The sequence below is a fragment of the Muscardinus avellanarius genome (genome assembly GCF_963383645.1).
Source record: "Muscardinus avellanarius genome assembly, chromosome: 18".
In the NCBI taxonomy this organism is placed as follows: domain Eukaryota; kingdom Metazoa; phylum Chordata; class Mammalia; order Rodentia; family Gliridae; genus Muscardinus; species Muscardinus avellanarius.
The window spans coordinates 8513043-8535737 of record NC_137804.1 but is presented as its reverse complement, the minus strand read 5'-3'; the positions used below and the strand labels follow the sequence as shown (position 1 = coordinate 8535737).

Below are 22695 nucleotides of genomic sequence, written 5' to 3'. Positions count from 1 at the left end.
ATGATAAGCATGCACCACCACACCTGGCTTTTTTTCTTTTTTCCTCTGCAGTACTGGGGATGGAACCCAGGGTCCGAGCGACACGCCAGCCCTATTTTTTTATTCTTTATTTTGAGACAGGGTCTCAGTGAGTTGCAAAGGACCTCACTGAGTAGCTGCGGCTATTTTTGTGCACCACCACGCTGGGCTTTGACTAAGTTTTATGTCAAATATTGTCAGTTTTATACAGTGTATTAGAGAGCCAGGCATGGTGATGCATGCTTGTAACCCCAGCATTCAGGAGGCTGAAACAGGAGGACTGAAGTTCACGGACAGCCTCAGCTACTTAGGCCCTTTGCAACTCACTGAGACCCTGTTTCAAAATAATTAAAAAAAAAAATAGGGCTGGGGGTATGGCTCGCAGGTAGAATGGCCAAGTTCCATTCCCAGTGCCACCAAAAAATAAAATAAAGTGTATAGGACAGATGTGGTGACACACACCAGTATGTGGGAGGCTGAGCTAGGAGGATCACAGGTTTGAGAATATTGTTAGCAAATAGTGACTCTCATCAACCTGTTTCAAATAAATAGAGCGGGGTGTTTAGCTTAGTGGTAGAATGCCTCTGGTTCAAACCCCAGTGCCACAGAAAATTATATAAGTAAACTTTTTTTGTGTGTGTGGTACTGGGGTTTCTGGAAACCCTTCTACTTTTTAGGCTACACTCACAGACCTATTTTTTAATATTTTTTTAATTTGGAAACAGGGTCTCTTAAGCCAATGAGGCTGGCTCTGAACCAGTGCAATCCTCCTGTCTCTGCCTCCCAAGCACGGGGATTACAAGCGTGTTCCACCACGCCTGGCTATAAGTAAACTTTTTATTGGTGCTGGTGGTATAGTTGAGTAGTAGAGTTCTTGCCTAGCATGCATGCAATATATAAAAATTTTATTTATTTACGGCTCTGGGGATGGAACCCAGGGGCATTTTACCTTCGAGCTACATTTTTTAGTCTTTTTATATTTTGAAACAGGGTCTCACTGAGTTATGAAGGACATCGCTAAGTAGCTGAAGCTGTCCACAAATCACTATCCTTCAGTCTCCACCTCCTGAATGCTAGGATTACAAGCATGTACCACCATGCCTGGCCAATTTTTATGAACAATTTTAATGTGTGTGTGTATGTGTTTACAATAACAAGGCAGTATAGTTTTCCAAATTATTATGAGCAAATAAGTTGAATTCACTGGGCTGGAAGAACTCACTTTCCTCTCCAGACCTCCAGGCTGACTTAATGGCTCTTTGAACTTTCCTGTGCATGTTCATTGTTCTATTCTCATGTTATAGAAAGCAATGTAGTTGGGAAGGGGGACATAGCACCAATTCTTGGATTCAAAAAGCTGACTGTAGTACTTGCTAAAAAGCTACTGAACCTCTCCTTGCATTATCCTCATTATCTGCAGTAATACATGTGTACTCAGTACAGAGAAGTGCTTCATAAGCACCAGCTGTTATCACTATTTCTAGAGTATATTTGTTCAGGAGGCATGATCCAGTTCATAATCATGTTTTATTTTCATCATCTCTGCCCTACACAGTTGTCCCAGGGTTCCTTCTCTATTTTCCCTCTAATCTCTTTTTCACACTGGTGCAGTTTCTTCCTTCCTTCCTTCCTTCCTTCCTTCCTTCCTTCCTTCCTTCCTTTCTTTCTTTCCTCTTTTTTGTGATACTGGGGATTGAACCCAGGGCATTACTCCCCTAGCCTTATTTTATTTTGAAACATGGTCTCATTAAGTTGTGAGGGCTTCACTAAGCAGCTGAGGCTGGCTGTGAAGCTATGATCCTTCAGTCTCCACCTCCCAATTACTAGAATTACAAGCGTTTTACTTTTTTTTGTGTGTGTGGTACTGGGGATGGGACCCAGAGGCATTCTACTTCCGAGCTATACCCCCAGCCCTGTTTTTTAGTCCTTTTTATATTTTTTTATAGACTTTATCCTCCTAAAAATGAATATTTATTCATTTCAATACAGAATATTAACATGTTTGCAGAATGCTTCCTAGAACTCAATGGGAGGAGTCTATAATATACAATAGTTGCAGGACAGAATCTTCTAAAATCTACAATTTTAAATTACATACATAACACATCAGATCTGAAGAGTTACAGAACGGACTGAGGTCCTGGATGTTTGTATCGATTTAAGTCTTTCCTATAAGTTATGGATTTTATTATTATTATTATTATTATTATTATTATTTTTTTTTTTTTTTTTTTTTTGCAGTACTGGGGATGGAACCCAGGCCTTTTTATGTTTGAAACAGGGTCTCACTGAGTTGCGGAGGATGTCCAGGAACCGCGATCCTCCGTTCTTTGCTGCCCAAATGCTGGGATTACAAGTGTGGGCCACCATGCCCGGCTTTTTTTTATTTTGAAACAGGGTCTCATTAAGTTGCAGAGGGTCTCATAGTAAGTAGTTGAAGCTGACTTCCATCCTGCGATCCTCCCATCTCAGCTTCCCTGAGGTTGGCCTTAAAGGTGGTTTTCCAGAATTTAAGAGCAAAGTCAAAAGTCACTACTACACAACCAAACCACATTCCTGCCTCTATCCCCATGGATATAGGAAACTCACATTAGTCCATAGTTCAGTGCCTTTATCAGTCTTCTCTTGAGTCCAGTTCCTTTCCTCCCTGGTCACAATTCTATTCATTTATTTAGTTTTGTTTTGCAGTACTGGGGATTGAACCCCTGGGCAGTCTACCTCCGGGAATACCCCCAGTCCTATATTATTTTATTTATTTTGTGGTGTTGGGATTGAACCCAGGGGCATTTTATTTTATTTATTTATTTGCGGGTCAGAGGATAGAACCCAGAGGCATTTATTTGACCTTTGAGCTATACCCTTGCCCTGTTTTTTTTTTTGTTTTTTTTTGTTTTTTTTTTTTTTGCGTGTCTGGGGATGGAACCTAGGGACATTCGTCCTCTGAGCTACACCTCCTGCCCTATTTTTTATTCTTTATTTTGAAACAGGGCCTCACTAGCTGAGGCTGTCCACGAACCACACCCGGCTCCCTGCCCTGTTTTTTTATTCTTTAATTTGAAACACGGGCTCACTAGTTGTGGAGGGCCTAAGTAGATTCCATTCTCAGCCTCTCAAATGCTGGGATTACAAGCGTGCACCACCATGCCCGGCTCCTCCCCACCCACTACTGGAGGTACACCTCCAGCCCTATATTTTATTCTTTATTTGGAAACGGTCTCAGTAAGTTGCGGACGGCCTGGACACGAACCCGGCTGGACACGAACCCGATCCTCTATTCTCAGCCTCCCAAGTACTGGGATTGCAAGCGTGCACCACCATGCTTCGCCCGTTTTTAGTTTTGAAAAAGTCTTGCAAGCAATTAGTTATTTCTGCTCCAGGATCATACAGCACCGTCGTCACCACTCTTATCAGAGCAATCAAGCTCTCTTAGGGCTCTAAAGCCTTCCTCTATGTATTTCTTTCATTCAGTCATCGGGTATTTATCGAACATCTGTTAGAGAGGTCCTGTTGCCCGGGCCAAGGAAACAACGCGGAAAGGAAAAATACCGGTCGCGCTGAGTGTGGTCACCGTTTGGACCCTGTGGCCCTAGCCGCTGGTAGCCCGAGTCCCAGCCGCCCTGGACACTGCGGCGCGGCCGTCGGCTCCGCGGCCAGCGCCACGGTGTCAGGGCTGCGCCGTCCTGGAGCGTGTCCGCGGCCTGCCTTCCCGCAGGACAGTCCAGAGGCAGAGTGCCGCGGCCCCGCAGACCGCACCGAGGGGTAAGGAGCCGGCCGCAGAGGCCCCGCCCAGCCTCCGGAAGTGCGGCCCGCTCTTGCGCATGCGCGCTGCCGGCGGGGGGGGGTCGGCGCCGGAAGGGGCGGGGCGGCCGGGAAGCCGCGAGGGCCGGACGGGCTGCGGGGCGACGGACGGCGACGATGGCCGCGGCGGCGGGCGGCGGGCCGGGGGCGGCGGCGGGCGGCGGCGGCGTGGGGGGGGCGGCGGCAGCGGCCACGGGGCTGGCGGCCTACCGGCGGAAGGACGGGGGCCCAGCCGGCAAGTTCTGGGAAAGCCCGGAGACGGTGTCCCAGCTGGACTCGGTGCGCGTCTGGCTGGGCAAGCACTACAAGAAGGTGGGTGCGCGCGCCCGGGCCGGGCCGGAGCGCGGGCCTCGCTCCGCCACGCGGGACCACAAAGGCGGCCGCCGCCCGCCACGCCCCCGCGCGGCCGCCCGCCCGCCCGCCCGCGACCTCGGAGCGCGCCAACCTTTTGTTGCCGCCGAGGCCGCGCGGCTCTGCCTGGCGACGGCTGCCCGCTGGGGCCGGGCCGTGGTCCTCGGCTGCGCGGTGCAGCGGGTCGGGGCGTGATGACCTACTGCGCTCGGTCAACGACGGGCCCCGCGCGGCACTCGAGAGTGATGTGTGGCCGAGGGACCAGAGGTGGTGATCTCCCGTAGAATGTATAATTTCCATGTGGCCTTCCTCGAGAACCCCACTTATACTAGACCACCATGGATTACCCCTTTTCCCCACTTTTTGAAGATTTTCCATTTCCCTGTTAATTCTATTTAGGAATGTAAGTTCTGCTTAATCCGGTTTTCAGAGTTGTGACTTAACCCTTTGTTTATAACACGTCTTACAATTTCCACATTTTACAAAGATTCAGGAATGACTCGAACACAGTAATGAAACAAATGGCCGAGAACACACCCTTGCTCCTTCTCGCCCAAATTTTAGGAGTACCGTCTTCAGTTCTTTACTTCCCCTGTTGAGAACCTTAGCGCTAGGGGAAGGACTTGCTCAGGTCCCTTCCCTGTGTGTTCTGGAACTGGGTTGGTACTCAGTGCCTCAGCCTAGTAGTTGCTTAGTAAATATTTGTTGAATGAATGGAAAGATAAATTAGCCTAGGTGTCTGTTCCTCTAGGGCCTACAGTTCATCGAAGCCTGGCACCATTTGACAGTTGTTCAGAGCTTGTGTGCAGGGACCCTGGGTTCTTTTGATACTACACCGTGATACTTTTAGAAATAACCTTTCTTTGAAGTTTGAGAAAGTGAGAGATTGTTAAATCATATTTGGAACTGTAAATTTTCTCGTGTACAGTATGTAAGTAGATGAGAATACTGGCCCCCCCTTCTACAGTGATAAACTGATCACTTTGTGTATGGCGGGGTGAGGGGACGACATCTCTGGAATTCGCTAAAGGAATTGAATGTTACAAAAATATTTAATTTTTTTTTCCTTTTTGTGGAACCCAGGGGGCATTCTACCTTTGAACTATATTCCCAACCCTATTTATTTTTTATTTTGAAACAGGTTTTTACCAAGTTGCTGAGAGCCTCACTAAATAGCTGAGGGTGGCCACAAACCTTCAATCCTCCTGTCTCAGCCTCTCAAGTACTGAGATTACAAGCCTGTGCTACTAGGCCCAGCTTTTAAATTATTTTAAATTTTGTTTCATTTAGCCAGTGTTTTGGGTGTTCTATAAAGCCTTCCCCCGCCCCTGCCCCTAGTAATGGGGAATATATTTTACTTAGGGCATCCATATGAAACCTTTCTCATTCTGGATAACAATGTATTGGGAAAAAAACATGGATAGTTCCTTGGGTATGGACTTCCAGTACTAAAACTGAGGTTTGGGGCTAGCCTCAGCTACTTAGTAAGTCTCTCTGCAGCTTAGTGAAACCTGTTTCAAAATTAAGAATAGAAGCCAGATGTGGTAGCCCACACTGGTAATCCCAGCACTTGGGAGTCTTAAGACTGGAGGATCACAATTTTCGGCCAGCATCGGATACTTAGTGAAGCCCTCTGTAACTTAATGAGACCGTTTCCAAAATAAGGAATAAAAAATAGGGCCGGGGGTATAGCTCCGAGCTAGATTGACCTTGGTTTCAATCCCCAGTACTACCAAAAAAAGTAATAATGAAAATAGTGTTAGGGATTTCGATTGGAGGTGGAATGCCCTTGGATTCAATCACCAGCACCTCAGAATAATTAATAATAATAATGAGGAGGAGGAGGAGGAGGAGGAGGGCTGGGGGATATTAAGCTCAGAGGTAAAATGCTCTTTTCCATGAGTGCATAATCCTTGCTTTCCTTAATAAGTCCCATCTTGTGCCTCCTTAAAAATCACACTGGGTGCAGTAATGCATGCCTATAATGGGAGTAAGTCGGGAAAGTAAAGCTGGAAAATTGGCAAGTTCTAAGCCAGTTTGGGCAACTTAGAGAAACCCTGTCTCAAAATAAAAAGGGACAGGGATGTTGCTCAGTGATAGATTGTGCATGGTGTGTGTGTGTGTGTGTGTGTGTGTGTGTGTGTGTGTGTGGTGTTTTGTTTTGTTTTGTTTTTGCAGTACTGAGAATTGAACCAAGGGGCATTCTACCTCTGAGCTACACTCCCAGCCCTATTTTTTTATTCTTTGTTTTGAAACAGGGCCTCACTACTTGAGGCTGGCTGCGAATATGTTTCTCCTGTCTCAGCTTTCCAAGTACTGGGATTGCAAGTGCGCCACCATGCCAGCACCAGCACTCTTTACTTTTTAAAGTAGGGTCTCACTAAGTTACTGAGACTGGAATCAAATCTGTGATCCTCCTGACTTAGAATTCCAAATACTAAAATTATAGGCATGTGCCACAGTGCCAGGCTTGGTTTGGCTTTTTATATCATCTGAATCAACAAGGATAATTTTACTTTTGGGTGTGTCTGTGGTAAAAAAAAAATACAGAACTTGTAATTTACTATTTTATGTTTCATCTTATTTTTTGCAGTACTGGGGATTAAACTCAAGGCCTCAAGCATGCTATGCAGGCACTTTACATCCTTGGCCCTCTTCTCCCCTCAGCCCCCACTGTGCTGCACATTGAACCTAGGGGCATTCTACCTTCAAGCTACACCCATCCTGTATTATTTTTTATTTTGAAGAGTCTGGCAGAGTTGCTGAGTGTCTAGCTAAGTTGCTGAAAATGGTCTGGAACCTGAGATCCTCCCATCTCAACCTCCTAAGTACTGGGATTACAGTACAGTTATGCATCACCACGCTGCTTGGCCCTTTTTCAAATTTCATTTTTTTGGGGGGGAAATACTGGGGATGGAATCCAGCGTCATTCTACCTCTGAGCGACAACCCCAGCTCTGTTTTTTATTCTTTGCTTTTATTTTTTATTTTTTTGCAGTACTGGGGATGAAACCCGGGGGTGTTCTACCTCCGAGCTACTCCCCCATCCTATTTTTTATTCTTTATTTTGAAACAGGATCTCACTGAGTTGCATAGGGCCTCACTAAGTAGTAGCTGAGGCTGTCTTCAAACTGCGATCCTCCTGTCTCAGCCTCCCAAATGCTGGGATTACAAGCGTGTGCCACCACGCCTGGCAGTTTTTTATTTTATTTATTTTTGCGGTACTGGGGATTGAACCCAGGAACATTCTACCTCTGAGTTACACCCACAACCCGGTTTTTCCCCTCCGGTACTGGGGATGGAAACCAGGGGCATTGTACCTCTGAACTGCACCCCCAGCCCTAGTTTTTAGTATTTTTATTTTTAATTTATTTTTTAAACAGGGTATCAATGAGTTGCAAAGGGCCTTGCCAAGTAGCTGAGACTGTCCACGAACTGTGATCCTCAGGTCTCCACCTCCTGAATGCTGGGATTACAAACTAGTGCCACCACTCCTGGCCCCAGCATGATTTTTTTTTTTTTTTTTTTTTTTTTTTTTTTTTTTTTTGGTGGTACTGGGGTTCCTGGAAGCCCTTCTATCTCCGGGCTACACTCCCAGACCTATTTTTCCATTTTTACTTGGAAACAGGGTCTCCTAAGCCAGCGTGTGCGGCTGGCTTCGAACCTGCGCGATCCTCCTGTCTCTGCCTCCCAAGCGCGGGGATTACAAGCGTGCGCCACCACGCCCGGCTATTCTTTATTTTCAAACAGGGTCTCACTAAGTTGTGGAGGGTCTCAGTAAGTAGCTGAGATTGACTGCTAACTTATGATCCTTCTGTATCAGCCTCTCAAGTGCTGGGATTACAAGCATGTGCCACTATGTCTGGCTTTAATTCATTTCTTTATCTTGTAGTATGTTCATGCAGATGCTCCTACCAATAAGACACTGTCTGGGCTGGTGGTACAGCTTCTTCAGTTCCAAGAAGATGCCTTTGGGAAGCATGTCACTAACCCAGCTTTCACCAAACTCCCTGTAAGTATATTAGTCTATTATAGTGGTGTCCTCAGTTTGTATACACTTGGGTGCAACCCATGCTGGTGTCCTTGCTGCTGCCTTCCTGTAGAGTGCAGCTAAAATAAAACAAGGTCTCTGAGCAATAGTTCAGCTGTAGAGTATTAATGCACTGTAACCCTAGGATGCTTGTTTTTTAGGAGTCATTTGCAACAAACACTACCACAGTCATTATAAAGAACTAGTAGTTTAGTATTACACTTCCCTAGATCATTGTTTCGTATTTATTCATTTATTTACTTATTTATTTATTGTGAGGGTCTGGGGATGGAATCCAGGGGCATTCGACCTCCGAACTACACCCCCTGCCCTATATTTTTATTCTTTATTTTGAGACAGGGTCTCACTAAGTTGCAGAGGGCTTCATTAAGTAGCTGAGGTTGTCCACGAACTGTGATCCTCTGTCTCAGCCTTCCGAATGCTGAGATTACAAGCGTGCGCCACCATGCCCGGCTCCATTATTTGCTTGTTTGTTTGTTTGCGGGTCTGAGTATGAAACCCAGGGGCATTTGACCTCTGGGCTACAACCCCTGCCCTATTTTTTATTCTTTATTTTGAAACCAGGTCTCACTGAGTTTCAGAGGGCCTCACTAAGTAGCTAAGGCTGTCCGTGAATCGTGATCCTCTATCTCAGCCTCCCGAATGCTGGGATTACAAGCATGCGCCACCACGCCTGGCTGGTTTTTTTTTTTTTTTTTTTTTAATAACTGGTCTTTGCTTTATTGTGTCTGGCTGGTTTTTTTGATTCAGGTCTCATGGCTAGTGTTCGAAGATTTTTGTTCTTAGGTTTTTTTTGTTTTGTTTTGTTTTTTCCTTCCTGAGAGTCTTTTTTTTTTTTTTTTTTCCTTATCGTTTGGAACTGGGGGTCGAACCCAGAGCACCATACCTGCAAGGTAGGTGCTTTGCCACTGAGCTACATCCCTGCCCCTCTTTCATGGCTTTTTATTTATTTTGTGGTATTGGGGGTTGAACTCGGGCATTCTGTCTCCAAGCTACACCACAAGCTATTTTTATGTAATTATATTTATTTATTTATTTATTTATTTATTGGTGGTACTGGGGATGGAACTCTTCTAGCTCTGGGCTACACTCCCAGACCTATTTTATATTTTTATTTGGAAACACGGTCTCTTACGCCAGTGAGGCTGGCTTCAAACCTACACAGTCCTCCTGTCTTTGCCTCCCAAGTGCAGGGATTACAAGCATACGCCACCATACCCGGCCATATGTATGTATTGGATGTTGGAGATTGGATCCAATGGCATTTACCACTGAGCTACACCTTTTCATTTTATTTATTTATTTTTATTTTTTTGGTGGTACTTGGGGTGGAACCCAGGGGCTTTTCTACCTCCAGGCTATATACTCTTAGACCTATTTTATGCTTTATTTGGAAACAGGGTCTCACTAAGTTGCTGAGAGCCTCACTAAGTAGCTGAGACTGGCTTTGAACCTGTGTGTTCTCCTGTCTCAGCCTCCCCAGCGCTGGCATTACAAAGATTACAAACATGCGCCAGCACACCTGGCGCGTGTGTGTGTGTGTGTGTGTGTGTGTGTGTGTGTGTGTGTAGTACTGGGTATTGAACCCAGGGGCACTCTACCATGAGCTACAGCCCATCCTTTTTTTTTTTTTTTTTTAATTTAATTTAAATTTTTTTGTTGTTGTTCTTCATTTTGAAACAAGATTTCACTAATTTGTGGAGGGCCTCACTACATAGCTGAGGCTGGTGGCAAACCTGCGATTCTCCTGTCTCAGCCTCCCAAGTGTTGGGATTACAAGCAAGTGCCCCACCACACCCAGCTGTCCTTTTTTTTTTTCATGGTGGTACTGGGGTTCCTGGAAACTCTTCTACCTCCAGGCTACACTCTCAGACCTATTTTATACTTTTATTTGGAAACAGGGTCTTTTAAGCCAGCGAGGCTGGCTTTGAACCTACTTGATCCTCCTGTCTCTGACTCCCAAGTGCAGGGATTACAAGTGTGCGCCACCATGCCCGGCCCAGCTTTCCTTTTTTATTTATTACACCCCTGGGTTTGATTCTCAGCATGGCATATTAAAAAAAACAAAAACGAAATAGAAGCCAGACATGGTTGTGCACGCTTTTAATCCCAGCATATGAGAGGCTGAGACAGGAGGATCATGCAAGTTCGAAGCCAGCCTCAATTACTTAGGCCCTTTGCAACTCAGCGAGACCCTGCTTCAAAGTAAAAAAAGAATATAATGGGCTGAGGGTATCACTTGGAGGTAGAATGCCCCTGGGTTCTATCTCCAATATCGCCAAAAAAAAAAAAGAAAAAAGACTAGAATGACAATTCCAAACAGTTAGATATTGTTAGCAAAATAGGGGAAAGCCAGAGTAAAAGGATGCTTCTGGTGGAATATACTCTGGTTAGTCGGTGTTGTGGTTGGCTTTCCTGTGGTGCCAGAGGTTTTGTTTGTTTGTTTTTGTTTTGTTTTGTGGTACAGAGGGGAGTGGAACCCAGGAGTTTTCTACCTTCAGGCTATACCCCAGCCCTATTTTTTTATAATTTATAATTTATTTGGAAACAGGGTCTCACTAAGTTGCTGAGAGCCTAAGTAGCTGAGACTGGCTTCAGACCTGTGCAGTCCTCCTGTTTCAACCTCCCAAGCACTGGTATCTCCCAGTGCTTGGGAAGACTGTGGGTGGTAGGAAACCAGATGTGGGGTCCTAGAGAATAAACTGAGGAATAGGTCAAAAAGGTACTGGTTGAAGCTGGCTACTGTGATGCATACCTGTAATCCCAGTGCGTAGGAAGCTGAGACAGGAGTATCACAGGTTTGAGGCCAGTGTGCCTCTTAAAACTGAGGCCCTATTTCAAAATAAATTTTATAAAGCCGGGTGTGGCACATACTTTTAATCCCAGTACTTGAGAGGCTGAGACAGGAAGATCACACAGGCTTGGGGTCAGCCTCAGCTACTTAATGAGGCCCTCTGCAGTTTAGAGCCTGTTACAAAATAAAAACTAGGATTAAAGATACAGTTTGGAAGAAGAATGTCCCTGGGTTCAATTCCCAGTAACACAATAAATAGGTAAATAAGTAAAATAGGGCAGAGTAGGTCGGGTGTGGTGGTACACGCTTGTAATCCCAGCATTTGGGAGGCTGATATAGGAGGATCATAGTTTGCAGCCAGTCTCTGCTACTTAGTGTGGCACTCTGCAACTCGGTGAGACCCCAGCCCTATTTTTTATTTTTTATTTTATTTGAAATAAAAATAGGGCTGGGTATGTGACTTGGGGGTAAAATGCCCCTGGGTTCCATCCCCAGTACTGAAAAAAAAAAAAAAAAAGAGTATAAAGCCCAGTGGTCAAATGGGCCAGTGTCAAACCACAGTGCCAAACAAAAAGAAACAGTGGCTTCCTTGTGATCTCTCCCTCATAGGAGCCTCATATACTGCAGTCTTCCTTCAGCCCTGAAAAGGCAACAACATGTTTGCAAAGGTTTTTCCCAGAGAAGCTCAGTAGAGATTAAGGGTTACCTGTTAGGGACTGATCACAGTTATTTTCTGTGTAGCAAATTACAAAATTGTGGCTCCACAGAAGAAATGCAGATATTTGTCAAAAAAGCATGTTATTGGCATAGTGCACTGTCCTCAGTAACTATTGATCAGCAATAGAGTCATATTCCTTTATTTCTTTTATGGGTCAACCTTGAAATTATGCCTTGTTAAGGAATTTAATCATCTCAAATCTGTTGTATTATTTTCTGAATAGTGTGTACATACAGTTTTGTTTGTTTGTTTGTTTATTTGCTGGTCTAGGGATGGAACCCAGGAACATTCAACCTCCAAGCTACACCCTCTGTCCTATTTTGTATTCTTTATTTTGAAACAGGGTCTCACTGAGTTGCAAAGGGCCTCACTAAGTAGCTGAGGCTGGCTGGGAACTGCAATCCTCCCATTTTAGCCTCTGGAAGAGCTGGGGAAGAAGCTGGGATTATGGGATTCACCACCACACTGGGTTTATTCTTTATTTTGAAACAGTATCACTGAGTTGCAAAGGGCCTCAATAAGTAGCTGAGGCTGTGGATGGCATCCTGCTGTTTCAGCCTCCCAAATGCTGGGATTACAAGCTTGGCGTTTATGTTTTACTTTAAAATAGGCTCTCACTGAGTTGGAAAGAACTTCGAATTGCTGAGGCTGGCTGTGAACATGCAGTCCTCCTGCTCAGCCTTCAAAGGATGGGTGCAGGGGTGAATCAGCACACCTGGCTTGAAGCAGTCTTGATAAATCGCTGAGGCTAGCCTCAAACCCATGATCCTCCTCTCTTAGTCTCCCAAGTACTAGGATTACAGGTATCCACTACCTGTAATCCCTAGTTTATATCCCAATTGGGATAATTGGGATAAATTGGGGGTAAAATGCCCTAGTTTATATCCCAATTTAAAAAACAATTGTTCTTTATAAGCTTTTCAAGATCTGTATGCTGTAGATATTTACTCTGAGTCTGTTATTTGCCCTTTTTTGTGTGTGTGGGCAGGGGTAACAATCTGTCTTTGAGCTACACCCTCAGCCTTTTTTTTTTTTTTTTTTTAACGGAATTCAGACATGAGTACATTTCCCACAAACTTTTTTTCTCACTTGTGATTTGTATCATTTTTAGGCAAAATGTTTCATGGATTTCAAAGCTGGAGGCACTTTGTGTCATATTCTTGGGGCTGCTTACAAGTATAAAAATGAACAGGGGTGGTAAGTTTTTGTATTTGTTTACATGGCTTGATGTGATGTTATTTGATGTTAAATTGTTTGTGTGTGTGTGTTACTAGGGATTAAACTCAGCGGCGGCATTCTACCTCAGCTACACCCTAGACCTATTTCATTTTTTTATTTTAAAATCCCCACGCCCAGCTGAATTTTCTTATTCAGAAACAGTGTCTCACTAAGTTGATGAGAGTCTCACTACTTTTTTTTTTTTTTAAGGGTCCTTTTTTTTGGTCTTTTTTGGAAACGGGGATCAAACCCAGAGCACCACACCTGCAAAGCAGGCGCTTTGCCACTGAGCTACATCCCGGCCCTGAGTCTCACTACTTGCTAGGGCTATTCTTCAGCCTGCGATCCTCCTTTTTCTCTCTCCCAAGTACTGGGATTACCAACCTGTGCCACCACTCCCACTCTCACACCTGGTTTCTATTGCATCTATTAGGCAACTTTTTATTTGTGTGGTGCTGGGGATCAAACATTGGTTCTTACATGTATTAGACTAACAGTCTACTACTGAGCCATATCCCCATCTTGAGATGCTTTTTATTTATCATTGTGTGTGTGTGTGTGTGTGTGTGTTTGTATATTTTTTCAGTACTGGAGATGGAACCTGTGTGTGTGTGTGTGTGTGTGTGTGTGTGTGTGTGTGTGTTTGTATATTTTTTCAGTACTGGAGATGAAACCCAGGGGCATTCTACCTCAGAGCTACACCACCAACCCTATTTTTTATTCTTTATTTTGAAACAGGGTCACACTGAGTTGCAAAGGGCCTCACTAAGTAGCTGAGAATGTCTGCCAACCGCGATCCTCCTATCTCATGATTGTATAGATTTAACTGTGTGCCTCAAGCAAATTAGAAGATTGGTTTAAGCTGGGCATAGTGGGGGCACACTTGTAATCCTAGTACTTGGGAGGCTGAAACAGGAAGATCAGTGGTCTGGGACCAACCTCAGTAACTTGTGAGGCCCTCCATAACCAATTAAGACTGTTACAAAAATAAAGAATAAAAAATAGGGCTGGGAGTGGAGCTCAGAGGTAGAATGCCCCTGGGTTCTATCCCTGGTACCACAAAAAAAAAAAGTTTTCAACCCTGGTACTGCTTTTTTACTGATTTTTTTTTTTTTTTTTTTTTTTCAAATTTGAGTATCACATATATGAGGAGGACTGTGACTATCTTCTATATAATTGGCATATTGATAAAGTGACTACAGATTAGTTTGAGAATTGGATAGGGTTTTTTTGGTTGTTTTTTATTTTGTTTTGTGGTACTGAGAATGGAACCCAGGGCATTCTACCTGGTCTATACCCCAGACCAGTTTTGTTTTTCACTGGGAAGCACGTTGATGAGAATATCACTTCTCTCTGAGACTGTCATTGAACTTGTGATCCTCCTGTCTTACCTCCCAAGTACTAGGATTACAAGCATGCACCACCAGGCTCGACAGTTAAGAGTTTTCAGTTTGCTCTTTCTGGATGTTACAAAAAGCAATGAAAACTTTATGTGTTTTTCTCCTGAGAAAAATTAGGCTAATATCAATATATAGTTATATATAACTGAAGGCTATCAAGCAATTGGGATTTTTGTCTTCTCTCTCTCTCTCTCTCTTTTTTTTTTTTTTTTTTTTTGGTATTGAGGATGGAACCCAGAGGTACTCTACCATTGAACTACATCCCCAGCATTTTTGGGGGGAGAGGTTCTAGGGATGGAAACCAGGGGCATTTGACCTCTGAGCCACATCCCCTGCCCTATTTTTTTTTTTTTTTAATCTTTATTTTGAAACAGGGTCTCACTAATTTGCAGAGGGCCTCACTAAGTGGCTGAGGCTGTCCACGAACCACGATCCTCCAGTTTCAGCCTCCTGAATGCTGGGATTATAAGCTTGCGCCACCACATCCAGCTCCCAGCACTTTTTATGTTTATTTATTTGTTTGTTTATTTTTATACTACTAGAAATTGAACCCAAGCCAGGCGTGGTGGCTCACTCTCAGCATTGGGGGTCTGAGATAGGAGGATCCGGGTTCCTGGACAGCCTCAGCTGTTTAGTTAGCCCTTTGTAATTCAGTGAGACCCTGTTTCAAAAATAAAGAATAATAAGCTGGGCGTGGTGGCCCACGCTTGTAATCCCTGCACTTGGGAGGCTAAGACAGGAGGATCGCACCTCACTCAGCTACTTAGTGAGGCTCTCAGTAACTTAGTGAGACCCTGTTTCCAAATAAAATATAAAATGGGTCTGGGAGTATAGCCCAGAGGTAAAAAGCCCCTGGGTTCTACCCCCTGTACCAAAAAATAAAGAATAAGCCAGGCATGGTGGCACATGCTTGTAATCCCAGTATGTGAGAAGCCAAGACATGAGGATCACAGTTTGCTGACTGCCTCAGCTACTTAGTGAGATCCTTTGCAACTCAATGAGACCCTGTTTCAAAATAAAGAATAAGCCAGGCGTGGTGGCGCATGCTTGTAATCCCCACTTGGGAGGTGGAGACAGGAGGATCGCATGAGTCGAAGCCAGCCTTGCTGGCTTAAGAGACCCAGTTTCCAAATAAAAATATAAAAAAATAGGTCTGGGAGTATAACCCAGAGGTAGAAGGGTTTCCAGGAACCCCAGTACTACCACCAAAAAAAATAAAATAAAAATTAGGGCTGGGGGTGTAGCTCAAAGATAGAATGCCCCTGGATTCTATCCCCAGTACTGCAACAAAAAAGAAGAAGAAGAAGAAGAAGAAGAAGAAGAAGAAGAAGAAGAAGAAGAAGAAGAAGAAGGGGAAGGGGAGGGGGAGGGGGAGGAAAGAAAGAAAGAAAGAAAGAAATTAATTGAACCCAGTGGCGTTCTACCCCTGAGCTACAACCCCAGCTCTATTTTTTATTTGGAAATAGGGCGTCACTATGTTGTAGATGGCCTTTCACTGTTGCTGAGGCCAGTTGTGAACCTATCTCAGCCTCCCAAGTACTGGGAAAACAAGCAACAAGCATGCGCCATCATGTCCAGCTTTGTTTTTTATTTTGAAACAGAGTCACTAAGTTGCTGAGGCTGGTTTCGGTTTTGAATCCTCTGCCTTAGCCTCCTCCCATGAGGGAAGTAGGGTCTTGTTGAGTTGCTCGGGGTCTAGCTAAATTGCTGAGGCTGGCCAGGAACCTGCAATCTTACAGTTCACCCCCAAGTACTGTCCTTATAGATGTGTGCCACTAAGCCTGGTGGAAGATAAAAATTGATACACGAGTATGTATTTATGAAGTACAGTGTGATGTTTTTGTTTGTTTTGTTTACTGGGGTAGAATCCAGGGGCATTCTACCTGCAATTTACTGTACCAGCCCTTTTAATTTTTCTTTAAATTTGGAAACAAGGTCTTAAGTTGCTGAGGCTGTCCTTGAACCTGCAATCCTCCAGTGTTGGCCTCCGGCCTCCGGAGTACTGAGATTATAGGCACAGGCCACCACTCCCAGCTTCTAAATCTAATTGACTTGCATTAAATTAAGATCATGTTATTCAGTCGTATTTAAGGTTGGAGACTACCCAGGTGCAGTGGGACATGCCCTTAATCCCAGTACTTGGGAATATGGTACAGTAGGATAACAGATTTGAAGATAGCCTCAGCAATTTAGATTTTTAGCAATCTAGTGAAACCCTATTTAAAAATGAAAAGATAAAGTCAGGCATTGGTGTACACTTGTAATTCTAGTACTTGGGAGGCTGAGACAGAAGGATCTCAGGTTCTTGACCAGCCTTAGTTACTTAGTGAGGCCCTTTGCAACTTAGTGAGACCATTTCAAAATAAAGGAAAAAAATTCCCTGGGAGTATATTTCAGAGGTAGAATGCCCCTGGGTTCAATCCCCAGTACTGCAAAAAATAAAAATAAAAAGGGCTGCAGAATAGCTCAGAGGTAAAAGTATAATGTCCTTGGGCTTCATTTCCTCATACCCCCACTACCCCCCGCCCAAAAAAAAAAAAAGTAGGAGGCAAATTTATCACAATTTTTTTCTCTCATAGGCGGAGATTTGATCTACAGAACCCATCCCGAATGGATCGTAACGTTGAGATGTTTATGAACATTGAGAAAACATTGGTGCAGGTATCTAGAATTTAGACTTTTTTTTTTTTTTTTTTGGTGGTACTGAGGGTGGAACCCAGGGGCTTTTCTACCTCCAGGCTATACTCCCAGACCTATTTTTATGTTTATTTGGAAACAGGGTCTCACTAAGTTGCTAAGAATCTCACTCGGTAGCTGAGGCTGGCTTCAAACCTGTGCGATCCTCCTGTCTCAACCTCCCAAGTACTGGGATTACAAGCGTGCACCACCTTACCCGACCTGATTATTAAATTTTTTTATTTCCTGTCTTGTTGGGTATGTTGTTTGTTGTTTGTTGTTGTTGTTGTTGTTGTTGTTAGTATTAGGGGTTGAACAGTCCAGCCTATTTATTTATTCATTTGTTCATTTATTTTGTGGTGCTGGGGATTGAACCCAGGGACCTTGTACCTCCAAGCTATACTCCCTGCCTATTTTGTATTCTTTATTTTGAAACAGGGTCTCACTAAGTTGCAAAGGGCCTCACAAAGTAGCTGAGGCTGTCCATGAGCCTGGATCCACCTGTCTCAGCCTCCCAAGTACTGAGATTACAAGTGTACGCCACCACACCTGGCTCCAAGTTTGTTTGTTTGTTCGTTTTGTTTTTGTGGTACTGAGGGTGGAACCCAAGGACTTTCTACCTCTGGGCTATACTCCCAGACCTATTTTATATTTTGTTTGGTAACAGCGTCTCACTAAGTTGCTGAGAGCCTCACTAAGTACCTGAGGCTGGCTTTGAACCTGTGCGATCCTCCTGTCTCAGCCGGATTGAAGTTTTTTGTTTCTTTGCGAGTCTCAGGGTAGAACCCAGGGGCATTCAACTTCTGAGCTACATCCCGCGCCCTTTTTTGTGTGTGTGTGGTACTGGGGGTGGACCCCAGTGGCTTTCTACCTCCGGGCTATACTTCCAGACCTATTTTTTATATTTTTATTTGGAAACAGGATCTCTTAAGCCAGCTGAGGCTGGCTTCAAACCTGCGCAATCCTCCTGTCTCAGCTTCCACCACGCCCGGCTTCCATGCCCCTTTTTTTTTTTTTTTTTTTTTTTTTGTGGTATTGGGGTTCCTGGAAGCCCTCCTACCTCCGGGCTTCACTCCCAGACCTATTTTATATTTTTTTGAAACAGTCTCTTAACGCCGGGCGTGGTGGCGCACGCCTGTAATCCCCGCGCTTGGGAGGCGGAGACAGGAGGATCGCGCAGGTTCGAAGTCAGCCGCGCTGGCTTAAGAGACCCTGTTTCCAAATAAAAATATAAAAAATAGGTCTGGGAGTGTAGCCCAGAGGTAGAAGGGCTTCCAGGAACCCCAGTACCACCAAAAAAAAAAAAAAAAAAAAAAAAAAAAAAAGAAACAGTCTCTTAAACCAGCGCAACTGGCTTTGAACCTGCGTGATCCTCCTGTCTCTGCCTCCCAAGTGTGGGGATTACAAGCGTGCGCCACCACACCTGGCCCATGCCCTATTTTTTATTCTTTATTTTGAAACAGGGTCTCACTTAGTTACGGAAGGCCTCATTAAGTAGCTGAGGCTGGCCGTGAACCATGATCCTCCCGTCTCAAGTGTTCACCACCACGCCCGGCTTCCAAGTCTTATTTTTGATGTTGAAACAGGGTCTCACTAAGTTTCTGAGGTCCTCACTAAGCTGTTGAGACTGGCCGCAAACCTGTGATCTTCCTTTCTCATTCTCCAAAGTACTAGGATTATAAGTGTGTGCCACTACACCAAACTAATTTTTTTCTTTAGTCTACTTTCACTTATATGATTTGTTGTAATTCCAGAATATCAAAGGCATAAATCTTTTCTGAAGTATATATATATATATTTTTTGTTTTGTTTTGTTTTGATTTGTTTTTGTGGATGTCAGGGGATTCGTCTTGTGATGGCAATTTCATTTTATGACTTTTGATCTTGCTGGGGTTGGTTATGCACAGGTATAATAGACTGAGACAGGAGAATTGCAGGTTCAACACCAGCCTCAGCATCTTAGTGAGATCCTCAGAAATTTAGAATGACTCTTTTATTCCTTCTTTTTTTTTTGGAACTGAGCTACACCCCAGCCCTTTTATTTTTTATTTCAAAAATATAAAAGCAGAGCCAGGCATGCCAGCAGATGCTTCTAATCCTAGTACTTGGGAAGCTGAGGCAAGAGTATCTCAGATTTGCAGCCAGCCTCAGCTACTTATTAAGGCCCTCTGCAATTTAGTGAGACCCTGTTTCAAAATAAATAATAAAAAATAGTGCTGGGGGTGTGGCTCAGAGGTAAAATGCCTTTGGGTTTAATCCCCAGTACCGTCAAAAAAAGAGATAGAAAAGAATACACTTTATTTTAAAATAAGAAGAGCTTGAATACCAATCTTTGAATATTATAGTAAATAATACTACATTATTTCAAAACCAATAGAATTCAAATCTGATTCTTTTTCCTCAGAATAATTGTCTGACCCGACCCAACATCTACCTCATTCCAGACATTGATCTGAAGTTGGCTAACAAATTGAAAGACATCATCAAACGACACCAGGTAATGGGACAGTCACCTCAAAAACGTGCAAAGTCAGGCGTGGTGGCGCACGCTTGTAATCCCAGCATTTGGGAAGCTGAGACCTGGAGGATCGCGGTTTGTGGACAGCCTCAGCTACTTAGTGAGGCCCTTTGCAACTCAGTGAGACCAGGTTTCAAAATAAAGAATGAAAAATGGGGCAGGGGTTGTAGCTCAGGGGTCAAATACCCCTGGGTTCCATCTCCAGACCCGCAAGAAACAAAAACAAAAAAACATTGTGCAGTGTTGAACCTCTATGTACCCATTGAGGCTTTGTATTTCTGAATAAGTCTTTATAAAATAAGTGTTCTCTCTCTGAGTTCTCACAGTACCCAGTGTTTCCTCTCTACTTTGCTACAGTTTTTAACCCAGGGTTGTGTTTAGTAAGGCAATCATGTGGAGGTAATGTCTCGTAATGAAGTGTGCTTGCACACACACACACACACACACACACACACACACACACACACACACACACACACACACACACGGCATTGAACCCGAGTAGTCTACCTCTGAGGTACATGCCCAGTCCTATTTTATTTTGAAACAAGGTTTTGCTAAGGGGCCGAGGCTCTCTTTGAACCTGAGATTCTTCTGTCTCAGCCTCCCAAGTCCTGGGATTACAGGTTGGTGCCACTGCACCCAACAAACTTAGTTTTTATTATTTACATAGTGCTGTTATCTAACATCTTAACCTTTCTCTAATTTCATTTTAGACTGGAATTTTTTTTTTTTTTTTTTTTTTTTTTTTTTTTTTTTTTTTTTTTGGTGGTACTGGGGTTCCTGGAAGCCCTTCTACCTCCAGGCTACACTCCCAGACCTATTTTTACATTTTTATTTGGAAACAGGGTCTCCTAAGCCAGCGCGCGGGGCTGGCTTCGAACCTGCGCAATCCTCCTGTTTCTGCCTCCCAAGCGCGGGGATTACAAGCGTGCACCACCACGCCCAGCTAGACTGGAATTTTTTATATTTATTGTACGTAGCTTTGTGATTACATCTGGCAGAAGTGTAAGGATAGCAAAGTTAAAGTTAACACACGGAGGTCTCTCAAAAGATATTTTTTCTGAAACATCACCATTCAATTGACATAGTTTTACTGGTTCCTAGAAATGATTGAGAAGATTGAGAAGAGATTTCCAGTGAAATTTGTTTTATTTATTTGCAGTACTGGGGATGGAATCTAGGGTAGTCTACCTCCAAGCTACATCCCCAGCCCTATTTTTTAGTCTTTATTTTTTGAAACAGGGTCTGTCTCTTTTTTTTTTTCTTTTTTTTTTTTTTCTTTTTTTTTTTTTTTTTCGTGGTACTGGGGTTCCTGGAAGCCCTTCTACTTCCAGGCTACACTCCCAGACCTATTTTTACATTTTTATTTGGAAACAGGGTCTCCTAAGCCAGCGCGCGGGGCTGGCTTCGAACCTGCGCGATCCTCCTGTTTCTGCCTCCCAAGCGCGGGGATTACAAGCGTGCACCACCACGCCCAGCTAGACTGGAATTTTTTATATTTATTGTACGTAGCTTTGTGATTACATCTGGCAGAAGTGTAAGGATAGCAAAGTTAAAGTTAACACACGGAGGTCTCTCAAAAGATATTTTTTCTGAAACATCACCATTCAATTGACATAGTTTTACTGGTTCCTAGAAATGATTGAGAAGATTGAGAAGAGATTTCCAGTGAAATTTGTTTTATTTATTTGCAGTACTGGGGATGGAATCTAGGGTAGTCTACCTCCAAGCTACATCCCCAGCCCTATTTTTTAGTCTTTATTTTTTGAAACAGGGTCTGTCTCTTTTTTTTTTTCTTTTTTTTTTTTTTCTTTTTTTTTTTTTTTTCGTGGTACTGGGGTTCCTGGAAGCCCTTCTACTTCCAGGCTACATTCCCAGACCTATTTTTACATTTTTATTTGGAAATGGTCTCCTAAGCCAGTGCACGCGTGGCTGGCTTCAAACCTGCGTGACCCTTCTGTCTCTGCCTCCCAAGTGTGGGGATTACAAGCGTGTGCCACCACACCCAACTATTCTTTATTTTGAAACAGTCTAAGTGGTAGATGACCTCACTAAGTAGCTGAGTCTGGCCGCGAACCTGTCATCCTCCTGTCTCAACCTCCCTACTACTTGGATTGCAAGCATACGTCACCACACATGGCTTTTCTTTTATTTTGAAATTATCTCATTAAGTTGCAGGGCAGAGGCTGACCAGGACCTTCATTCCTTGCTATCTTAGCCTCCCAAGTACTGGGATTACAAGCATGCATCACTAGGTCTGGTCCGGAAAGCATATGTTTCAAATACTACTTATAATTTTAAATTTTGAATAGCTTTTCTCCTATATATTTCATCTTGACTGAAGACATAAAGAAAGGTGAATTTCCTGGCAGTGTGAAGTATATTTCTTTTTCTGTCTAGCATTATGACCTCAGCATATCACTTAATCTTCTTTTCACTTCTGAAATATCTGTTTACTGGAGTTACTAACGTCAAGGCTTAATTACATCTGTTTTGTGGGGGGATCGGGAACCCAGGTGCTTTTCTATCTCCAGGCTATACTCCCAGACCTATTTTATACTTTATTTGGAAACAGGGTCTCACTAAGTTGCTGAGAGCCTCACTCAGTAACTGAGGCTGTCCTCAGGTCTCAGCCTCCCAAATGCTGGGATTATAAGCGTGGGCCACCACGCCCAGCACTTTTTTTTTTTGGTGGTGGTCGTGGTACTGGGGATGGAACCCTTCTACCTCTGGGCTACACTCCCAGACCTATTTTATGTTTTATTTGGAAAGAGGGTCTCTTAAGCCAGCAGAGGCTAGCCTCGAACCTTTACGATCCTCCTGTCTCCGCCTCCCAAGTGCAAGGATTATAAGCATGCGCCACCATGTCCAGCTATTTTTACTTTTGAAACAGGGTCTTACTAAGTTGTTGAGGCTTTCTGGAAACCCATGATCCGCCTGTCTCAGCCACCTAAATACTAGGATTACAAGATGGCACCATCACGCATAGCTCCCAGCATTTTTTATTTTTTGATTTGAAACAGAATCTTAATAGGTTGCTAATTTACTGAGGTTGGTTTTGAACCTGTCTTTTCAGCTCAGCCTCTGAAGTAATGAGATTACGGGCATGTGCCACCACACATGGCTTAGATAAAATGTTTTGATTCTATTA

At 43.8% G+C, this 22695-nt stretch overlaps 1 protein-coding gene across 4 annotated transcripts in view; it reads left to right on the top strand.

The window, feature by feature from the left end:
- Positions 1-3933: 3933 nt before the first annotated feature.
- The window catches only part of SMARCC1 (SWI/SNF related BAF chromatin remodeling complex subunit C1), a gene marked incomplete at both ends in the record, with an annotated part of 93870 nt that continues 75108 nt past the window's right edge, over positions 3934-22695 (top strand). For all 4 annotated transcript variants that reach the window (XM_080715655.1, XM_080715654.1, XM_080715656.1 and 1 more), the window contains 5 exons: positions 3934-4128; positions 8059-8178; positions 12841-12926; positions 16927-17008; positions 19428-19520. In XM_080715655.1, coding sequence (XP_080571781.1) covers positions 3934-4128; positions 8059-8178; positions 12841-12926; positions 16927-17008; positions 19428-19520 — 576 coding nt within the window. The remainder of the gene's footprint in view (positions 4129-8058; positions 8179-12840; positions 12927-16926; positions 17009-19427; positions 19521-22695) is intronic.